At 37.0% G+C, this 16564-nt stretch overlaps 1 protein-coding gene across 1 annotated transcript in view; it reads left to right on the top strand.

Annotated features, from left to right (window-relative positions):
• LOC124775637 (esterase FE4-like) overlaps positions 1-15311 on the top strand; it is a 164768-nt gene extending 149457 nt beyond the window's left edge. The window contains exons 9-12 of the mRNA XM_047250466.1: positions 7845-8026; positions 14062-14194; positions 14345-14465; positions 14574-15311. Of these exons, the coding sequence (XP_047106422.1) occupies positions 7845-8026; positions 14062-14194; positions 14345-14465; positions 14574-14727 (590 nt within the window). The 3' untranslated portion in view covers positions 14728-15311. The remainder of the gene's footprint in view (positions 1-7844; positions 8027-14061; positions 14195-14344; positions 14466-14573) is intronic.
• Positions 15312-16564: the final 1253 nt, after the last annotated feature.

Genomic DNA, 16564 nt, shown 5'->3' on the forward strand with positions numbered 1-16564 from the left:
CCAGACGAATTTACTGATGGAGCTGGAACAACTCCAATAAAGTGGTGTTCTGGAACCCAGCACTTGTCACTTCCTGGTGGCCAATAAAATGAATTTGCTGGACCATGTGGGTGCATAAAGTTTATTAACGCATCCCTTTGCTCTGTGGAGGTCTCACAGATATTCCCAATCCACCACACGTTTTCATAGATGCATGCAATATATTGTCCTTGTTGGAGAGCAGACATTAATATACCTCCTTCATTAATGTGACCCATTTTAGCTAGAAAAGATGAACAATCATTTGAAACTCTGCTAACCTGAATTGTTGTTTCGTCAATAGGTAAAAAGTGATGATTTTCTCTAGTGCCTGCAACAGTTTGTCCAAGTTTAAACCTCTCTTCTTGTGACACAATATTTTTTTCAATTTCATCTTTACTGACGAAAACAAATTTAATTTCATTAATGTTTTAAGAGCAGAAGTGAAACAGATCCAGGGGGGGTAAGAATTTGTCCATTAAGTGGCCGTTGCAAGCTTGCTCTTGCTGCTAACTGCTTTGTTGTACCTCCAATCCCATCACTAAGTGATTTCCCGTGACTAGTAACAAAAATTCCATTCGACTGTCATTCCAAAATCACTCTTATGATAGCACAAATTTTGGAAATTCTTGAAATTTTTATATTGAGCACTTGGAGCCATCACTGAAATAATGAATGTGGGATATCTGGACAAACCATGCTTTTATATATTTGATGAGCTCCTTGATAAAAACATGAACTGTAATAGTGTCATGCCGCAAACAATCACTGATAATGCAAAAACTTAAAGATTGTACTTTCTCATTTTGACGAAAGTAGATAACAAATGGATGAATTGTTGCTTGGCTGTTGTCCCAGTGGAAGCCTTGCACAGCATCCTGAATGATAAAAGAATAATTTTCTGCAAAATCCATCAGGACAACAAGCTCTTCGTCTTTCAGATGACATTTAAGGCCTTTAAGATGCAAGCTTTGATGCTCGGCAATGTAATGATGGGATGACAGACTCCATATTTTATTTTTTACATCTTCAATAAATTCATCCACTACCATTTACTTCGAGTCCAGTGTGGCCCGATCGGTATGTATCCATTGCTTAAACACAATAACTTCCTGTGGCTCATGATCTAGGAGATAGCTGGCAATTTCAGATGCTATAGCTTTGGGCCCAGGAGACCTTTCACAGCGATGTAGCATGCGCTGTTTAGAGTTCAAACTGCAAACTGCCTTGCTGAGAATCTACTTGTAATTTTCACTTATACCAGCTCCGCTAAGCATAAGCTTAACATTGTGGTGAATTGCACAGACACAAACTGCATGCATTCCAGCTGATCCTACTGTTACACACCATTTGGGTCTAAGTTCACAAAACTTTGAGAACCCTATTTCTGGAATATTTATATTCTTATAGATAACATACATTTCCCGTAAATTGCAAAGTAACAATATTTGCTGCATGTATGTCTTTCTATCTAAAAGTCTAACTGAAATACTATCTTTTTTTTTTCAGGGCACGCCCTACTACACTCATCATCTTCAAAAAAATTTCGCACTCTACTAGCAACTTCTGCTGGTAATTTCCTGCTTTGCCTATTTTCGGGAAGTGCCAGAATGCCCTTCTCTGCTTTAAGCTTCCAAGCATTCTTCACCATTCTTTCGGACATGCCGAACTGAGCTGCTGTTTGTCTGACTGTACAACTTACAGGTGCCAAGGTTAAAATTTGCATCTGTTCTTTATTAATTGTATTCTGCATCTTGGCACAGTTTCCACATTCCTTAATTTCACTAGCATCTTCAGTTTGTCGGTTTACTCCCATTGCATTTACAATTCTGTTTTTAAACCACATTTTGAGCCTTTTGAATTTTCTTCTTCACATGTTGGGGCTTATCTCTGTAGCTTACTGTTCTCTTCACGGGTGAAATACCGATAGACAATAAGCTACTATTTAATTCTTCTTTTGGTGTAAAGTCCTCTTCAGAATGTGATGATGAGGCTGATAAAGCTTCGTCCAAGTGTTTATTTAAGGTAGTCCTGCAAGCCGGATAAATTTTCTGACCTGGCTTTATGTTATTAAGAAGCTGCTTCTTCAACATATCAGAAGCCTTATTAGCTGTTTCAGTATCAAGAGTGTGAATTCCTGCCTTAACATTATGATTCACCTTCCCAAAGGGATTGAAGCATTTTTTTGTAACCTCTCATATTGTGCCAATAACAGGGCTTCATGGTGTAGGCAAACTTGAGAGGTATTGTCCAGCTTTGCTTCAGAACATCGGACCAACAACTCTTTTTCCTCATCACTAAAATCCGCAAACCATTCTAAAGCAGCTTTTTTGGCAAAGAAAGTGACATGACACTTTGTTCCACTATCTCCTTGCCCAATTGAGCAGGAAGGTATGCTGTTCCCTTCTGCATCCTTCTCTAATCGGTAACTAAATAATGTATTTGACCTCTAAGTGCAAATTATAATCTGCTTAAATTTCAGACAAATTGCTACTGAATGAAATTATACACAATGTATAATACCAATGGAAAAAATCTAATAAGAGATATATGCTATAAAAGACACAATCAAAACAATTTTTTGTAAATTAAATTACAAACTTTTATGATCTTACGAATCACTTAACAAGCCACACTCAGTCAAGAGAACCCACTCACTATGCTGCAAACACACCACTGAAATACAGATTGTTCAAACAAGGCTCACAATAATGAAACAATCTGATTGTTAAAGTAATTGTTGCCATTATATTTTCTATAAACAGTGAATCTTTTGCATTTTCTCTGTGAAACTAGTGGTTACTTATTGACCAAGGTAGTAGGCTACATTTAAGTGTGATTAAATACAAAATTAAAACTCTTAGATGTTTAACCAACCAATTTCACATGTTTCCCTAATAACTTTAAGACAAAAATTCACAGGTTACAACACCTAGGTATTAAAATCTCTGCAATATTGATTGGAAAATTTACATCACTTGATGCATGATTCAAGCAAACCGATTCTTTATTGGAAAAATGTTTTATACAATTGAATCCAAAAATTAGGTCTTCATTTTCCACTTCTAAATATTTACAATTCTGAGAAGTACAAAAAATATGAAGCTGTTATTCATTGAATTCTGTATGATCTCTCTTTTTTTTCTCAAATGAGAAGAGTTTTATGCAGATGAACACTTATGATAAAAGCAGAAGGGCTACTTCTCATAGTTTTCAAGTTTTTCTGACAGTCTCATTGCCTATTTACCAGATCTTTTTATTTCAATTATTCAAGGCACTAATAAACATTTATTAGTCATAATGAAAGGTTTCAGGTATAATTTGAGTGCCAGGAAAATGTGTTCAAACTTACAGTGCACCTCTTTGATGATGCTACTTTTTAGGGCCTTATATGCTTGCATTGCAAAACCAAATCCACTTTTATAGATAGTTTAGAATATGCTCTTTTTAATGACCATAGTTTAGAAGAGTTTGGAGAATACATTTTTTGAGAAATTTGACTAAAAATACCCATTTTTAGCACTTTTTGAAAAATCGTCAACTTTACCCTAGATTTGTGAAATAATGGAAAGCAATATGAGAATGAAATTTTATGTTCTAAGACCTTGTGTTGGTGAGTGATGGTGTGCAAAGTTTCATGTACATCCCACAATTACTTTTGGAGATATAAAAAACGAAAGTTCGCATTTTTTTTAAAACAGTAATTTTTTCGCCCAACTTTGCCTCAAATTATCTATATGAAAATTGCTCAGAAATCCTTTACTTAATATTTTACTTTAAAGAGCTCTAAACGTTGAATAAGACGGCCAAGTTTTGTTTCTTTCATGCAAATACTTACAGAGATATCTCAAAGTTGCTGAAAATTCAAGGACACACTATAGAAAGCTTTGCTATGGTCTTAAACAAGTGACTGTATCTCCAAAAGTATTGAATTTCTGAAACTGAAGCTTTATCAGTGTTCATTGAGAACATGTGTGAATGATCATACAAAATTTCATCAAAATCCATAATGGTCATGTGGGAACATTTCTCGATATTAGACCACTTGGCACGGAATAGGCCACCATGAATAGGGATGTGGAATGGAAATGGATTAATAATTGCTTGAATAATTGGAAAAATTGATTGGAAAGAATAGTTGAGAAAATTTTGAAGATATTTTATGAATCTGTGCACAATTTTGGGTGAACATTAACTGATACCATTATCAACAGACCTGGAATATCATTACATTCAAGGTCAATTAACATAATTTGCATTATGTACTGCTGCTTTCAGTAGTGTGCATTACCAAATAATCACTGAAACCATTGAAATTTTTGAACTGTCTAGAAGTTCTTAAACACACAAAGTACAATATTTTTAGTATAAGTAAACCAAGTGCCTATCAAGTCTTAGTCATTACCTTCACATTAATTCCAATGTATTAAGTCTTGAGTGAGACAATGTCAATGCAAGAACACTCCTCCATATACGGCGCTAATTATTCTTGTCTGCCCGGAACCTCTTGATGCAGGATCTTGGCAGTGAGTGAAATGATGAACAGATAGGAGTTGAACTTATAACCATATGAATAAATATTCCTTTTCTAATAACTTTTTCTGATACTTTTAATGAGTGGTTAAAATACACATTTTTAACAATGTTGGTGCAATGGATCCGAGCATACATCCATGCACTACCACTTCCTGAAACAAAAGGGTGAAGATACATGAATTAATACACTGAAGAGCATATTTCTTACTTCATTTCATACAGATATTTAATGATGTATCAAAACATTATCCTTGCCATAAAACAACTTGTTAATTTACTTTTGGCAGTGTGTCTGGTTTATATCTCATTTAGTTTACATATAGATTATATATAAGAAAAATAATATGATTCAATACAACCATTAATATAAGAGTGCCACTAGTAGTGCCACTATGAGGATGCAAATCAGATTTGCTTTAAATATATGGTGTAATGGTCATGAGCATTAGTTACCTTTGAGATTGAATCTGGTGAGATGTTGTTAGTCAAAAATGCCTTTGAGATGACAAAGATGCCATTATCAGCACCTCACAGAGTTTAAACGAGGTTGAGTAATAGGCTATGAGAAGCTGGATGTTTCTTCTGGAATATTGCAGAAAGACTTGGGAGGAATGTGACCATTGCACATGTTGGCAGCAGGGGTCACGAGAATATATGGTCACAAGAAGACTAGGTTTCAGATGGCAATAGGACACTACCAAGTTGGAAGAACATTGTGTTCAGCATATGGCTCTGGCATATTGTACTTCATCTGCAGCAGCAATTTGAGCAGCAGCTGGCACCACAGTGCCACAATGAACTTTTGCAAATTGGTTACTTCAAGGACAGCTCCAAGCCTGCAATCCACCAACCCCAAACCGTCACCATTTGTGACTTCAGTGGTGTCAAGTGATAGCTTATTGGAGGGTAGGGTGGAGGTTTGTCGTGTTTTTGGATGAAAGCTGATTCTGCCTTGGTGTTAGTATAGCTGTGTGGTTGTTAGAAGGAGGCCAGGTGAGGGCTGTGATCAGTTTGGCTATGTGCTAGACACATTGAACCTATACTTGGAGTTATCAGCCATGGTGTAATTTCATACAACAGAAGGAGAACTATCATGGTTGTCCTGTGCAGCTTGACTGTACATTTGTATGTCTGTCTGGTGATTTGACCTGTTGTGCTGCCATTCACGAACAGCATTCCAGGGGATGTTTTCCATACCCCATACCACTGTTGTGATCCAATATACTCTACAGAATCTCGACATGTTGCCTTGGCCTTCTTGATCACCAGACCTGTCTCCAATTGAGCACATATGGGACCTTATCAAATGACAAGTCCAGCACCTTCCACAAACAGCATTAACCATCCCTGTATTGACTGACCAAGTGCCACAGGTTTGGAACTCCATCTCCAAATTGACTTCCAGTACCTGTATGACACAATTCTTGCATGTTTGCAAGCTTGCATTAAACATTCTGGTGGTTACACCAATTATTGATGCACCAACATTGCACATTTGCAATGGCTTATCTCACACATACATTAACATGTGATCTTGCGATGTAGTCACTTAAATATATTACCTAGACAAATGTATTCTGAAAATTTCATTGCTCTACATTAATTATTTATTTGTGTTGTGATTTTTTTCTGTAATTGTATGTAGAATCGGTCTGTTATATATATAAATCAGAATGTAGGTGTGAAACCTAAAGAGCAATTTGAGTCAAATTTGGCACAGAAACAGCAGGCCTCATGAGTGTCAGCACTGTGGGGTTTATTACCTCTTAGCTCCAACAGATGCGTGTATATACAGGGGAAAACGTGTTTTCTCCAACCCCTGGCATACATGCTGCCCTTCAAAACAGGCATGTTGTGTAGGAACAGTATCAGCATGCCAAATCAGCCTGCTTTGAAGCACATCCTGCATTTGAATGGCAAGAAATGGTTGTCAGGAACTGGACATGTGCACCTCCAAGCACATTGTGTTGGAGTATTATCAGTCTGCTTTGACTTTCTTTCCATGGTGGCTTGCACATGAGGGGTAAATAAATTATTTTCAAGCCCATGATGTGTAGTCTGTCTTGCATGACAGGTGTGTTATTGTAGAAGTATCAGCCTGCATTGTTGAACTATATTTCACGGGATACATATGATGATAAGCATGGCTGGGAACAGGCTGAGATGGATAGAGGAGGGTAGGGATGAAGTGGGGGGGGGGGGGGGGGGGGAATGGAAAGTATACTCCAAGTAGATAGAGGAGGGTAGGGATGAAGTGGGGGAGGGGGGGCGGGGGGGGGGGGGGGGATGGAAAGTATACTCCAAGTATAGGTTCAATGTGTCTAGCACATAGCCAAACTGATCACAGCCCTCACCTGGCCTCCTTCTAACAACCACACAGCTATACTAACACCAAGGCAGAATCAGCTTTCATCCAAAAACACGACAAACCTCCACCCTACCCTCCAATAAGCTATCACTTGACACCACCGAAGTCACAAATGGTGACGGTTTGGGGTTGGTGGATTGCAGGCTTGGAGCTGTCCTTGAAGGGGAGATGGGCCTGATGCATAAGGTAAGTGGAAAGTGTAGAGGGTTCTGGGCAGGAGAAAAAGGTAGATGGGGAGGCAGATATGGAAAGAGAGAGCGGGAGAACGATGTGGTTGGACCGCAGGGGGAGGAAGATACGGTCAGAGAGAGGGGCTGGAGGAACTGGGCAAAGAGTGGGGGAGGCAGAGATGAAGAGACAGTGAGAGTGGGGAAGAGGAGATAGACAGAGAGAGGCTGGAGGTTGATATGGTCACATAGAGAGAGGAAGACATGGACACAGAGAGGTTTGGAGGAGGAGAAGGAGGAGGAGGAGGATGAGGTGTGTTCAGTATATGTGTGTAATGCATACTTGGGCAAAGCCATGGAGAAAGGGCTAGTATCCAAATAAATGAAGCTACAAGTTAGAAGATCACACATTGATAAACATGTATGCAAAATAGTGGCATTTAAGTAGTGTAAATACAAGAGACAGCTTTCAAAATGCTCATATCATTGATATATTCTTTCTTGCAATCGCCTTTGGGTAAGAAAATAATGCTCTTCAATTACTGCAGCTGCTTTCTATTTATAGACTTTGTAATATGTTTAAATATTGAAATCCTATAGAGTTTGTTTGTGATCTTTGCAGTTAAATTCCATACAAATATGCTCTATCAAATATTCTAGCACATTAGAATTAGTTGTTTATGACAGTGATATTTCTTATAGGATAGTAACTTAATTAATATTAACATTAATTATACAGAATTTTTATTTTGCAGAAGGTGGTGTGTTTGCATCTGAAGAAGATGTAAAGAATTTGAATGACAACTTTGATGCTTATGTTGCTCATGAACTCCGACTGTCAAGCAGAGAAGAGCAGTTAAGAGTCTCTGCAGAAATTCGACAATTTTATTATGGTGACAATGAAATTACTTTACAACTTAACGACTCAACTGCCAAGGTAACCTATACTCTTTAAAATTTGATGTGGCATAGAAATACATCGTGTTATTTATTTCTAGAATCAGTTGTTTGCACAGTAAAATAAATAAAAGGTATCCTGTAATTTACTATGTAATAGAGTACTGAATTTTAAAACAAAAGTACTTTTTCTCAAAGAGCTATATAATTTCATTTTCATGACAAATAGGCATGTTGTGATAACAATGTAGAATGTGTAGAGTACATTTCTATTGTATAGGGAATAATTTTCATGCAATTAGCCCCGTAACTTAAAACACATACTGCTGAAACTATCATGCATCAACCATGTATAATTTTTTTCTTCTCATCCATTGTAATGAACATTTACCACTGACACTGGAATGCCAAAGAAACTGGTATAGGCATGCCTATTCAAATACAGAGATACGTAAACAAGCAGAATACGGCACTGCTGTCAGCATTGCCTATATAACACAACAAGTGTCTGGTGCAGTTGTTAGATCAGTTACTGCTGGTATAATGGTAGGTCATCAAGATTTAAGTGAGTTTGAATGTGGTGCTATAGTTGGCTTGTAAGCAATGGGACACAGCATCTCCGAGGTAATGATGAAGTGGGAATTTTCCCGTATGACCATTTCATGAGTGTACCATGAATACCAGGAATCCAGGAGACCATTAAATCTCTGTCATCGCTGCAGCCAAGAAAAGATCCTACAAGAGCAGGACCAATGACAACTGAAGAGAATCATTCAAAGTGACAAAAGTGTAACCCTTCCACAAATGGTTGCAGATTTCAATGCTGGACCATCAACAAGTTTCAGTGTGTGGGCCATTCAATGAAACATCAATGATATGAGCTTTCAGAGCCAAAGGGCCACTCATGTACCCTTGATGATGGCGCAACACAAGGCTTTACACCTTGCCTGGATCCATCTGACGCAAACGTTGGACTGCTGTTGACCGGAAACATGTTGCCTAGTTGGATGAGTCTCATTTCAAATTGTATCAAGCGGATGGATGTGTATGGCTATGGAGACAACCTCATGAATCCTTGGACCCTGCATGTCAGCAGAGGACTGTTCAAGCTGGTAGAGGCTCTATAATGGAGTCTGGCATGTGCAGTTGGAGTGATATTGGACCCCTGATATGTCTAGATATGACTCTGACAGGTGACATGTATGGAAGTGTCCTCTCTGATCACCCTCATCCATTCATGTCCATTGTGCATTCTAATGGACTTAGGTAGTTTCAGCAGGACAAGGCAACACCCAACATGTCCAGAATTGCTACAGAGTGGCTCCAAGAACACTCCTCTGAGTTTACACACTTCCACTGACCACCAAACTCCCCAGACATGAACATTATTGAGCATATCTGGGATACCTTGCAACACGCTGTTCAGAAGAGATCTCCACCCCCTTGTATTCATAGGGATTTATGGACAGGCCTGCAGTATTCATGGTGTCAATTTCCTCCTGCACTACTTCAGGCATTAGTTGAGTCCTTGCCACATCATGTTGTGCCACTTCTTTGTACTTACAGGTGCCCTACGCTATATTAAGCAGGTGTACCAGTTTCTTTGGTTCTTCAGTGTAATATCTAATAGAGAACTTCATTATAAATTAAGCAGTCTATTTATTACCATTCCTAAAGAGTACATGCTGATTTCCATCTCATCCAAGGAAATAGAGTAACAGGTACTGACAGTGCAGCTACCACACCACTGTTGATATGGTGTGACATATAAACATTGCTTCCTTACACATTCTTCTGTTAACATGAAATATAACCATGAATTTGGTGTGTGGCTTCATTGCATATGCAGATGTGTACATGATTTTTATAGACTAGCAAAATGTAGCAAATGCTGCTGACTGATGCTATACATGAATTTCCGAGGACAATGACACTAAAACAAGAAATTAATTTTATGACTAGATAAATGACTTTTCAAAGCTGACCATCTGGCCACAGAAAAGTCACAGTTAAGGAAATTTTGGTATTGAGTAACATCGGAGCATGACTCTTCAACTTCTCCTGACGTAATTTGTGATGAAATAGCTCATAAATGAACAGCTCAGTGTCAGGTTCCAACATGTTCAGTATTTCAGAAAGCAACCACATTCCCAACATCAAGTGTGCTTATGATGATGGCAGTGTGGTTGCTTGCTGAAATATTGTGCCAATTGAACACCAACATCTGGCCATTCACCCATGAACTATTCATAATGTTAAAATATGTAAACTGTAACAGAGCCCACCTCAGTAGACAGGAATTGTATAGATGGTATATCTGCTGTCACTGTGGACTGCTTCATCATATCAGTCCTTTTTTAAATTTGTTTAATATCTTTTACAATTTCATTCATTAATTTCTGATACAATGACTGGCATTATAAACTTCAAATATTCTCAGCAGTTGACAAATGACAATATATCTCATGGCAGTTTTGGTCTTGTATACATTTCATAGTAAAATCTTTTAAAATTGTCAAAATTTGTTTTATCAGCTTTGCAAGTTAATACAATTGAACTTTCTTATAATGAAATTGGTTACAATGACAACTTGGCTATAACATCCTGATTTCTGTGATACGGCCATATTTCTCATAAGGAACATACTTCTCATTCTTGCTTAATGTGAAAAATATATACACATGCACATCATATGTAGTGTCATTTTCAGCCTCATTTTGCAACAAGACTTTCAGAGAATCAATGTACTGTATAAGGAAATCTATTGTTGTTACATGCCAACCTGGCACATTCTTCTCTCTGCCCTTCTGTCAACAATAGGTGTAGTATAGATTCATAAGCTTATTGTTACCCTAGTGCATTCATACTGCAGTAGTGGTGACAATCACAGAACTAATGAACAGTGTAAGTGATGCCACTTCCCATGACAATTTGTTATGAAGTGTGTGGGCATTTAGAACGGGATTACTAGTAAAAGTTTTAACAGTAGAAGAAAAAGTAAAAGCGATTCAAGAAATCTAGAATGGAGCTAAACAGTTTGACGTGTGTCATCAATTTGGCCTCATAAATTCCGTAGTCCAAATGATCTGGAAGAACAAGGATAAAATTGTTAATGTGTTTGAACAAAACGGATCTATAATTAAGTGGTTATGAAAAGCTGAATGAAGCGAAATGTATGAAATGCTACTTGAGTGGTTTAAGCAACACAGAAGCATCAATGTACCCATTAGTGGGCCTCTCCTTGTGGTGAAAACAAAAAAAAATTGCCAGTAAATTAAAAGATGAGGAATTTGTGTGGAACAGTGGCTGTATTGACAGATTCAAGCAACATCACAGTATTACTTTTGGCAAAGTGAGTGGTGAAGCCAACAGTGTGAATACTGAAACAATCAAACAATGGCTCACTACCATGTGGCCTATATTTTGTGAAGGATATGCAGACTATGACATATTTAACACAGATGAGACTGGCATGTTCTTGAAACTGACACTTGACTAAGCTCTTGAAATTCAAGGGTAAAAAATGTGTTTGTGGTAAGTTATCTAAAACTAATAACACTAATAACAGTTCTGGTTTGTGCTAACATAGATGGAACTGAGAAGAAAAAATTGCTCATGATAGGTAAATTGAAAAGTCCTTTGTGTTTTAAACATCTAAAAAATCTCCTAGTGCACTACAATGCTAATAAAAAGTCATGGATGACCTCTGAACTCTTCAAAGTTGAGATAAGGTGTTGGGTCTGGGAGCTTAGAAGTCAGAAAATGAAGATACTGGTTCTTGATGACAACTGTCCAGCATCCCGCACTCTTTCATCTGGTAAATATTAAACTTGTTTTGCTTCCTGCTAGTACAACAAGTTTATTGTAACTCCTGGATGAATGAGTAATTAGAGGTCTGAAATGCCACTATCATAAGTTTATATTACTGAAAATGACACAATACATTTAGAAAAAGCAGGATTGTTCTATTACACTGATGGATGTGATGAGATGCATTACCAAAGCTTGGAGCTGGGCCACAGCCCAAAACATTCAAGAACTGTTTCCGTCATACAGGAATCGCAACTGAAGGAATAAATGCCACCTTTAACTGAAGACACATTCAATGACACTGATGATCTGCCACTATCTGCATTGCTGCCAGGAATCAACTGTGATATCTCAATCAGAGTGACTATGAAATATATGCAACAGTAGATGATGGTCTTGCTACAAGCAAAGTGCAAACTGAAGACGAAATAGCAAGCGATGTGTAGAATCAGGGCAACAGTGAACATGAAGTTGGTGAAGTTGGCGATGGAGACGAAGAAGAAGAGGAAAAAGAAAGAAAGAAAGTGCTTATCCCTACTGTGAATGATGCCTTAGAAACCATTAGAATTATGAACATGTTTTATGAAGCTGGGGGATGAAGCAGTGAAATTGCAAATGAAATAATGAACATAGAACATCATTTAGAAAGTGTGTATTGGGCAAATAGACAGCAGAGTAAAATGACTGATTAATTCCCTCTGTAGTGGTTCACCTACTTTAACGAATTTAAGTAGGCAGATGGCAAAACAACAAGGGAAGTAAAATTATCCCAGCTTGCTTCATCACAACTCCTAAGTAAATAAATCTTGTGAGAACTCAACATACTGCTGGATGAACTGTATTTATGTAAGCTTAAATGTTAATTCTGTATGTAAAATGAAACAAGTCTAAATAAATTTGTTGTTTTCCATTTGCCACAACAACAGACTGAAAATAAAAATCTCAGTTATAGCAAAATAATTTTCAAGGTCCTTTGAATGTTGTTAAAGGCAGGTTCTGATGTATTTATTTGAAGCTAATCTCACATATCTCAACTGGACATTCAATAATGGGAATTAATGAGCTTGTTCTTTTGCAGCCCATTGAAGTCAGTTTCTTCATTCTGGGTAAACCTAGTTTTACCTCTGCATTGGTTAGAGTCTGTAATATTTAATTGTATTAAATAAAGGATTTTCAGAAATTGAATCAAAATTATTTCTTTTGTTTTCGAGAAATAAAAGTTGGACTACAATTTAAATTATTATATATTGCATAAAGCAATAGAATTTTGTGCCATGGCAAAGTCGTCTTGAGCAATGCAAGTTAATGTCAAAAAAAAATTGACTATAATTAGCACAACTCTTTACAGAAAGCACTTCCCTACAGATAACTGAATGAGCTCTAGAAAGTGAGAGGTTACTTTTAACACCGACTGTCACATAATGCATACATAAACTGAACTGCATGGGACCCAAATTTAATCATGTATAAAGTTTCAACAACATATGTTGATGATTTTCATTAATAAGCATCAGTGTGGCTCTGGATCAAATGCCCGTTGAAACTCAAGAAAAGCTTTGTCCATCTGAGTGCTCTGAGTCATGAACTTCACGATGTCATATGAGAAAGAGAGGGTTGTGTTTTACATGACTGGTGTCTATGGAATCCTTGGTGGCTGGCGTGGAGAAGACTATTCTTTTTAAGATATCTCATTACTTTTTAGCTCAGAAAACATTCTAAGATTTTGTAACAGATGGCTCTCAGTTACAATGAAAAGTAGTTTTGTATACCAATTCTGCTACTCTTCTTGTGGAAGGGTGTGGCCCATGCTTTCTTCCAACCATAAGGCAATTTTTTATTTGAGAGACCTGTTGGATATTATTTTTAAAAGCAGTCCCAACTCAGCTGCACATTCTGTGTGGAATATGACTGCTGTTATAGTTCTATGGAAGTTATTTTGATAATTATCAGTGAGAGTAGATTAACACTGATCATAAGTGATTATTGATGTAACTTACACGAATAGTCTGCAGAGGCCTCTTCTATCTCTTAATGTGTAAGCCAGCTCATTCCACACCCTGTAAAGTTCTCCAAGATGATGGAACTTATGAAACATGGTGTGTGAATGTATGAATGAATTAATGCAAATAACATCACATCATAATTTTGAATTCTCTTGTTAGACAGGATTTTGCACTTATCATGATATTGTTTATTTTGTTTCCAGTGTTCAGTTTTGTCTGCAGCATTTTGTTAATAATACTAAAATTTTTCCTTTGTTTACAGTTGGCATCAGATCTTAGTTTTACGGAAGGAGTAGATACTGTTATACGTAACATGAGTAGAAATTCTCCGGAACCTGTGTACTATTATCAGTTCTCATTCAACGGACCACTCAATGTATACCCTGATTTTCCAGGTAAATTGTCCTTGGAAGCACCAAACCTATATAAATTTATTTTTTTGTACATGTATCTCATATTAAAGAAGTTGAGTGGCTTGTGTCCATATCTTATGATACTTCTTCCTAATATATAATTGTAACAATAAATGCTGTACATTCTCGTAGGAGCTTGCCATGGAGATGATACAAGATATGCAAAAAACTATGTTAATCTTGAACCAGATTCTGCTGGATACAAAGTTGGACTGCAATTGCTTCATATGTGGGCCAATTTTGTGAAATACGGGTGAGTCACTAAACACTTCATCAAAACAGAATCAAAGCAATGATTCAACTTTTGAAACTTAAAACTAAATTTTTAATTTTTTTTACTCTTATTATTTTCTTTTTGCAGTGATCCAACTCCAGTTATTGATGAACTACTTACAGAAGACTGGAATCAGTATGAAACAAACAACACAAATTATTTAGAGTTTGTTTCACCTCTTTATACTGGGACTGGATTGAACAAGGAAAGAATGGATTTCTGGCACACTGTAATGCCATAGATAAATTGTTCAAGAAAACATACAAAATGAAAATAATGAGTATAAGAAAAAGCTGAATATATGTGAAATATTGTTAATTTTTGTTGTCATTTTAGTTATTGGCAAAACTGTGATGTATTTATTAATATCATTCACCCTTCCTCTGCCATTATTTTAACATTATATGCAAACATAGAGATTTATTTTCCATTCTTATATATTCTGTTTATTTGTTGTCTTCATGAGTTAAAATTACTTTATACCTAACAGTAATGACTATTTTCACACTAAAAATAAGGTATTGTGATGGAGAAATGCACAGTTTTTATAATTATTTATATGAATGAGCTACGTAATTTCTTGTAAATATGTTTCAGCTATCACAAATACTCACCAAACAGCACATGCATTGAGTCGTCAAGAGGCAAACACAAAAAAATTGACAATGGATTTCTTCCCCAAGCTAGCATAATTTTCATTCTCTTTTGCCCCTCTTGATGACCCAATCCTGCCTTCAAGTATCACAATTTGATATTAAGTATAATTTGTTCATTATTGCCAACTAACATCTGACAACTTAATGCAAAGACTGTTTGAATTCATAAAATGTGTAATAAATATAATAAAGATTAATTTTTTATACCTTATATTTTTTTCATTCTTTATTCAATATGTTGTGAGCACTGTTCGCTATTTTTATCCTATCCCCACAATGAATGAGCCTGTAAGAACTCACATGTAATGGTCAGTAATTACATTATCAGATGTGGCATAATGGTACCTATTATTCTGGTGAAACTGATTGCACTTAGGTGATAGTAGACTACCTTGCACAAAGTGGGTGGGTCCATGTGTCAACATGAAAAAAGTTAAAATGTTTTCATTTTTATTTTAGTAACCTAGCTGTACAGTGATTTTACGGAGATTTTAAGGTTCATAAAAAGTAATTCGGAATTAAGGAACAGTAATACACAGGACTGTATGTTGTTGAATTTTATCAGCATTTTGTGGAGAAAAATTGGAGGAAGAATTTTATGGTCACTTGTGCAGCAGCATGCAAATACAGTTTTGTCTGCTTAGTGTTCTTATTTTTGTACTATTCCTGTTGTCTTGTACATATTTTCCTTCTCCTCCTCCTCCTCCTCTTCCTTCTCCTCCTCCTCCTCCTCTTCCTCTTCCTCTTCCTCTTCCTCCTCCTCCTTCTCCTCCTCTTTCTTCTTTTCTGCACTTAAGCCTGCTGGTTTATAAATAAAAAATAAAATAAAAAAGAATCATTAGCTCCGGGGTCTGGTGTGATGGATGTAGTAACTTTTTTCATTGGGGTGATTGTAGCGGCGTGGGAATTGGGAAAATGAGCGAGACTCATCAGTGGTTCTGTAGGCTATGCAGCAGAGATAGAAAGGTTGTGGAACAGGAGGGGAAAATTGCTGCCCTTCAGGCTGAGTTAGATGAGGCTAGGCGAGAACTGGGCAGGTTAAGGGGGGAGGGTAAACAGGGGTGGGAAGTGGCAACAGGCATAAGGAACAGGCCAAGAAATTCTTTTGACGGCTTTATTATTAATGTACAAAATAGGTTTGACCTGTTGCCTCAGTCAGAAACTGATGAGCCTCTCACAGAAGTAGATGTAGACAGGGCTCAACAAATTTTCAGCAGCAAATTGAATAAGAATGTAGGGAAGTCTGCAAAGAGAAAGGAAGTCTTGTTGCTAGGTAGTTCACATGCAAGGGGTGTGGGCCAACTTCTGCAGGATGAATTAGGGTCAGAATACCAGGTCACAAGTTTTTTCAAACCTAGTGCTGGACTGGTGCAGGTTACAGAGGATTTAGGTTCACTATGTAGAGGCTTTACTAAGGAAGAT

Source organism: Schistocerca piceifrons, chromosome 2 (genome assembly GCF_021461385.2).
Source record: "Schistocerca piceifrons isolate TAMUIC-IGC-003096 chromosome 2, iqSchPice1.1, whole genome shotgun sequence".
In the NCBI taxonomy this organism is placed as follows: Eukaryota; Metazoa; Arthropoda; class Insecta; order Orthoptera; family Acrididae; genus Schistocerca; species Schistocerca piceifrons.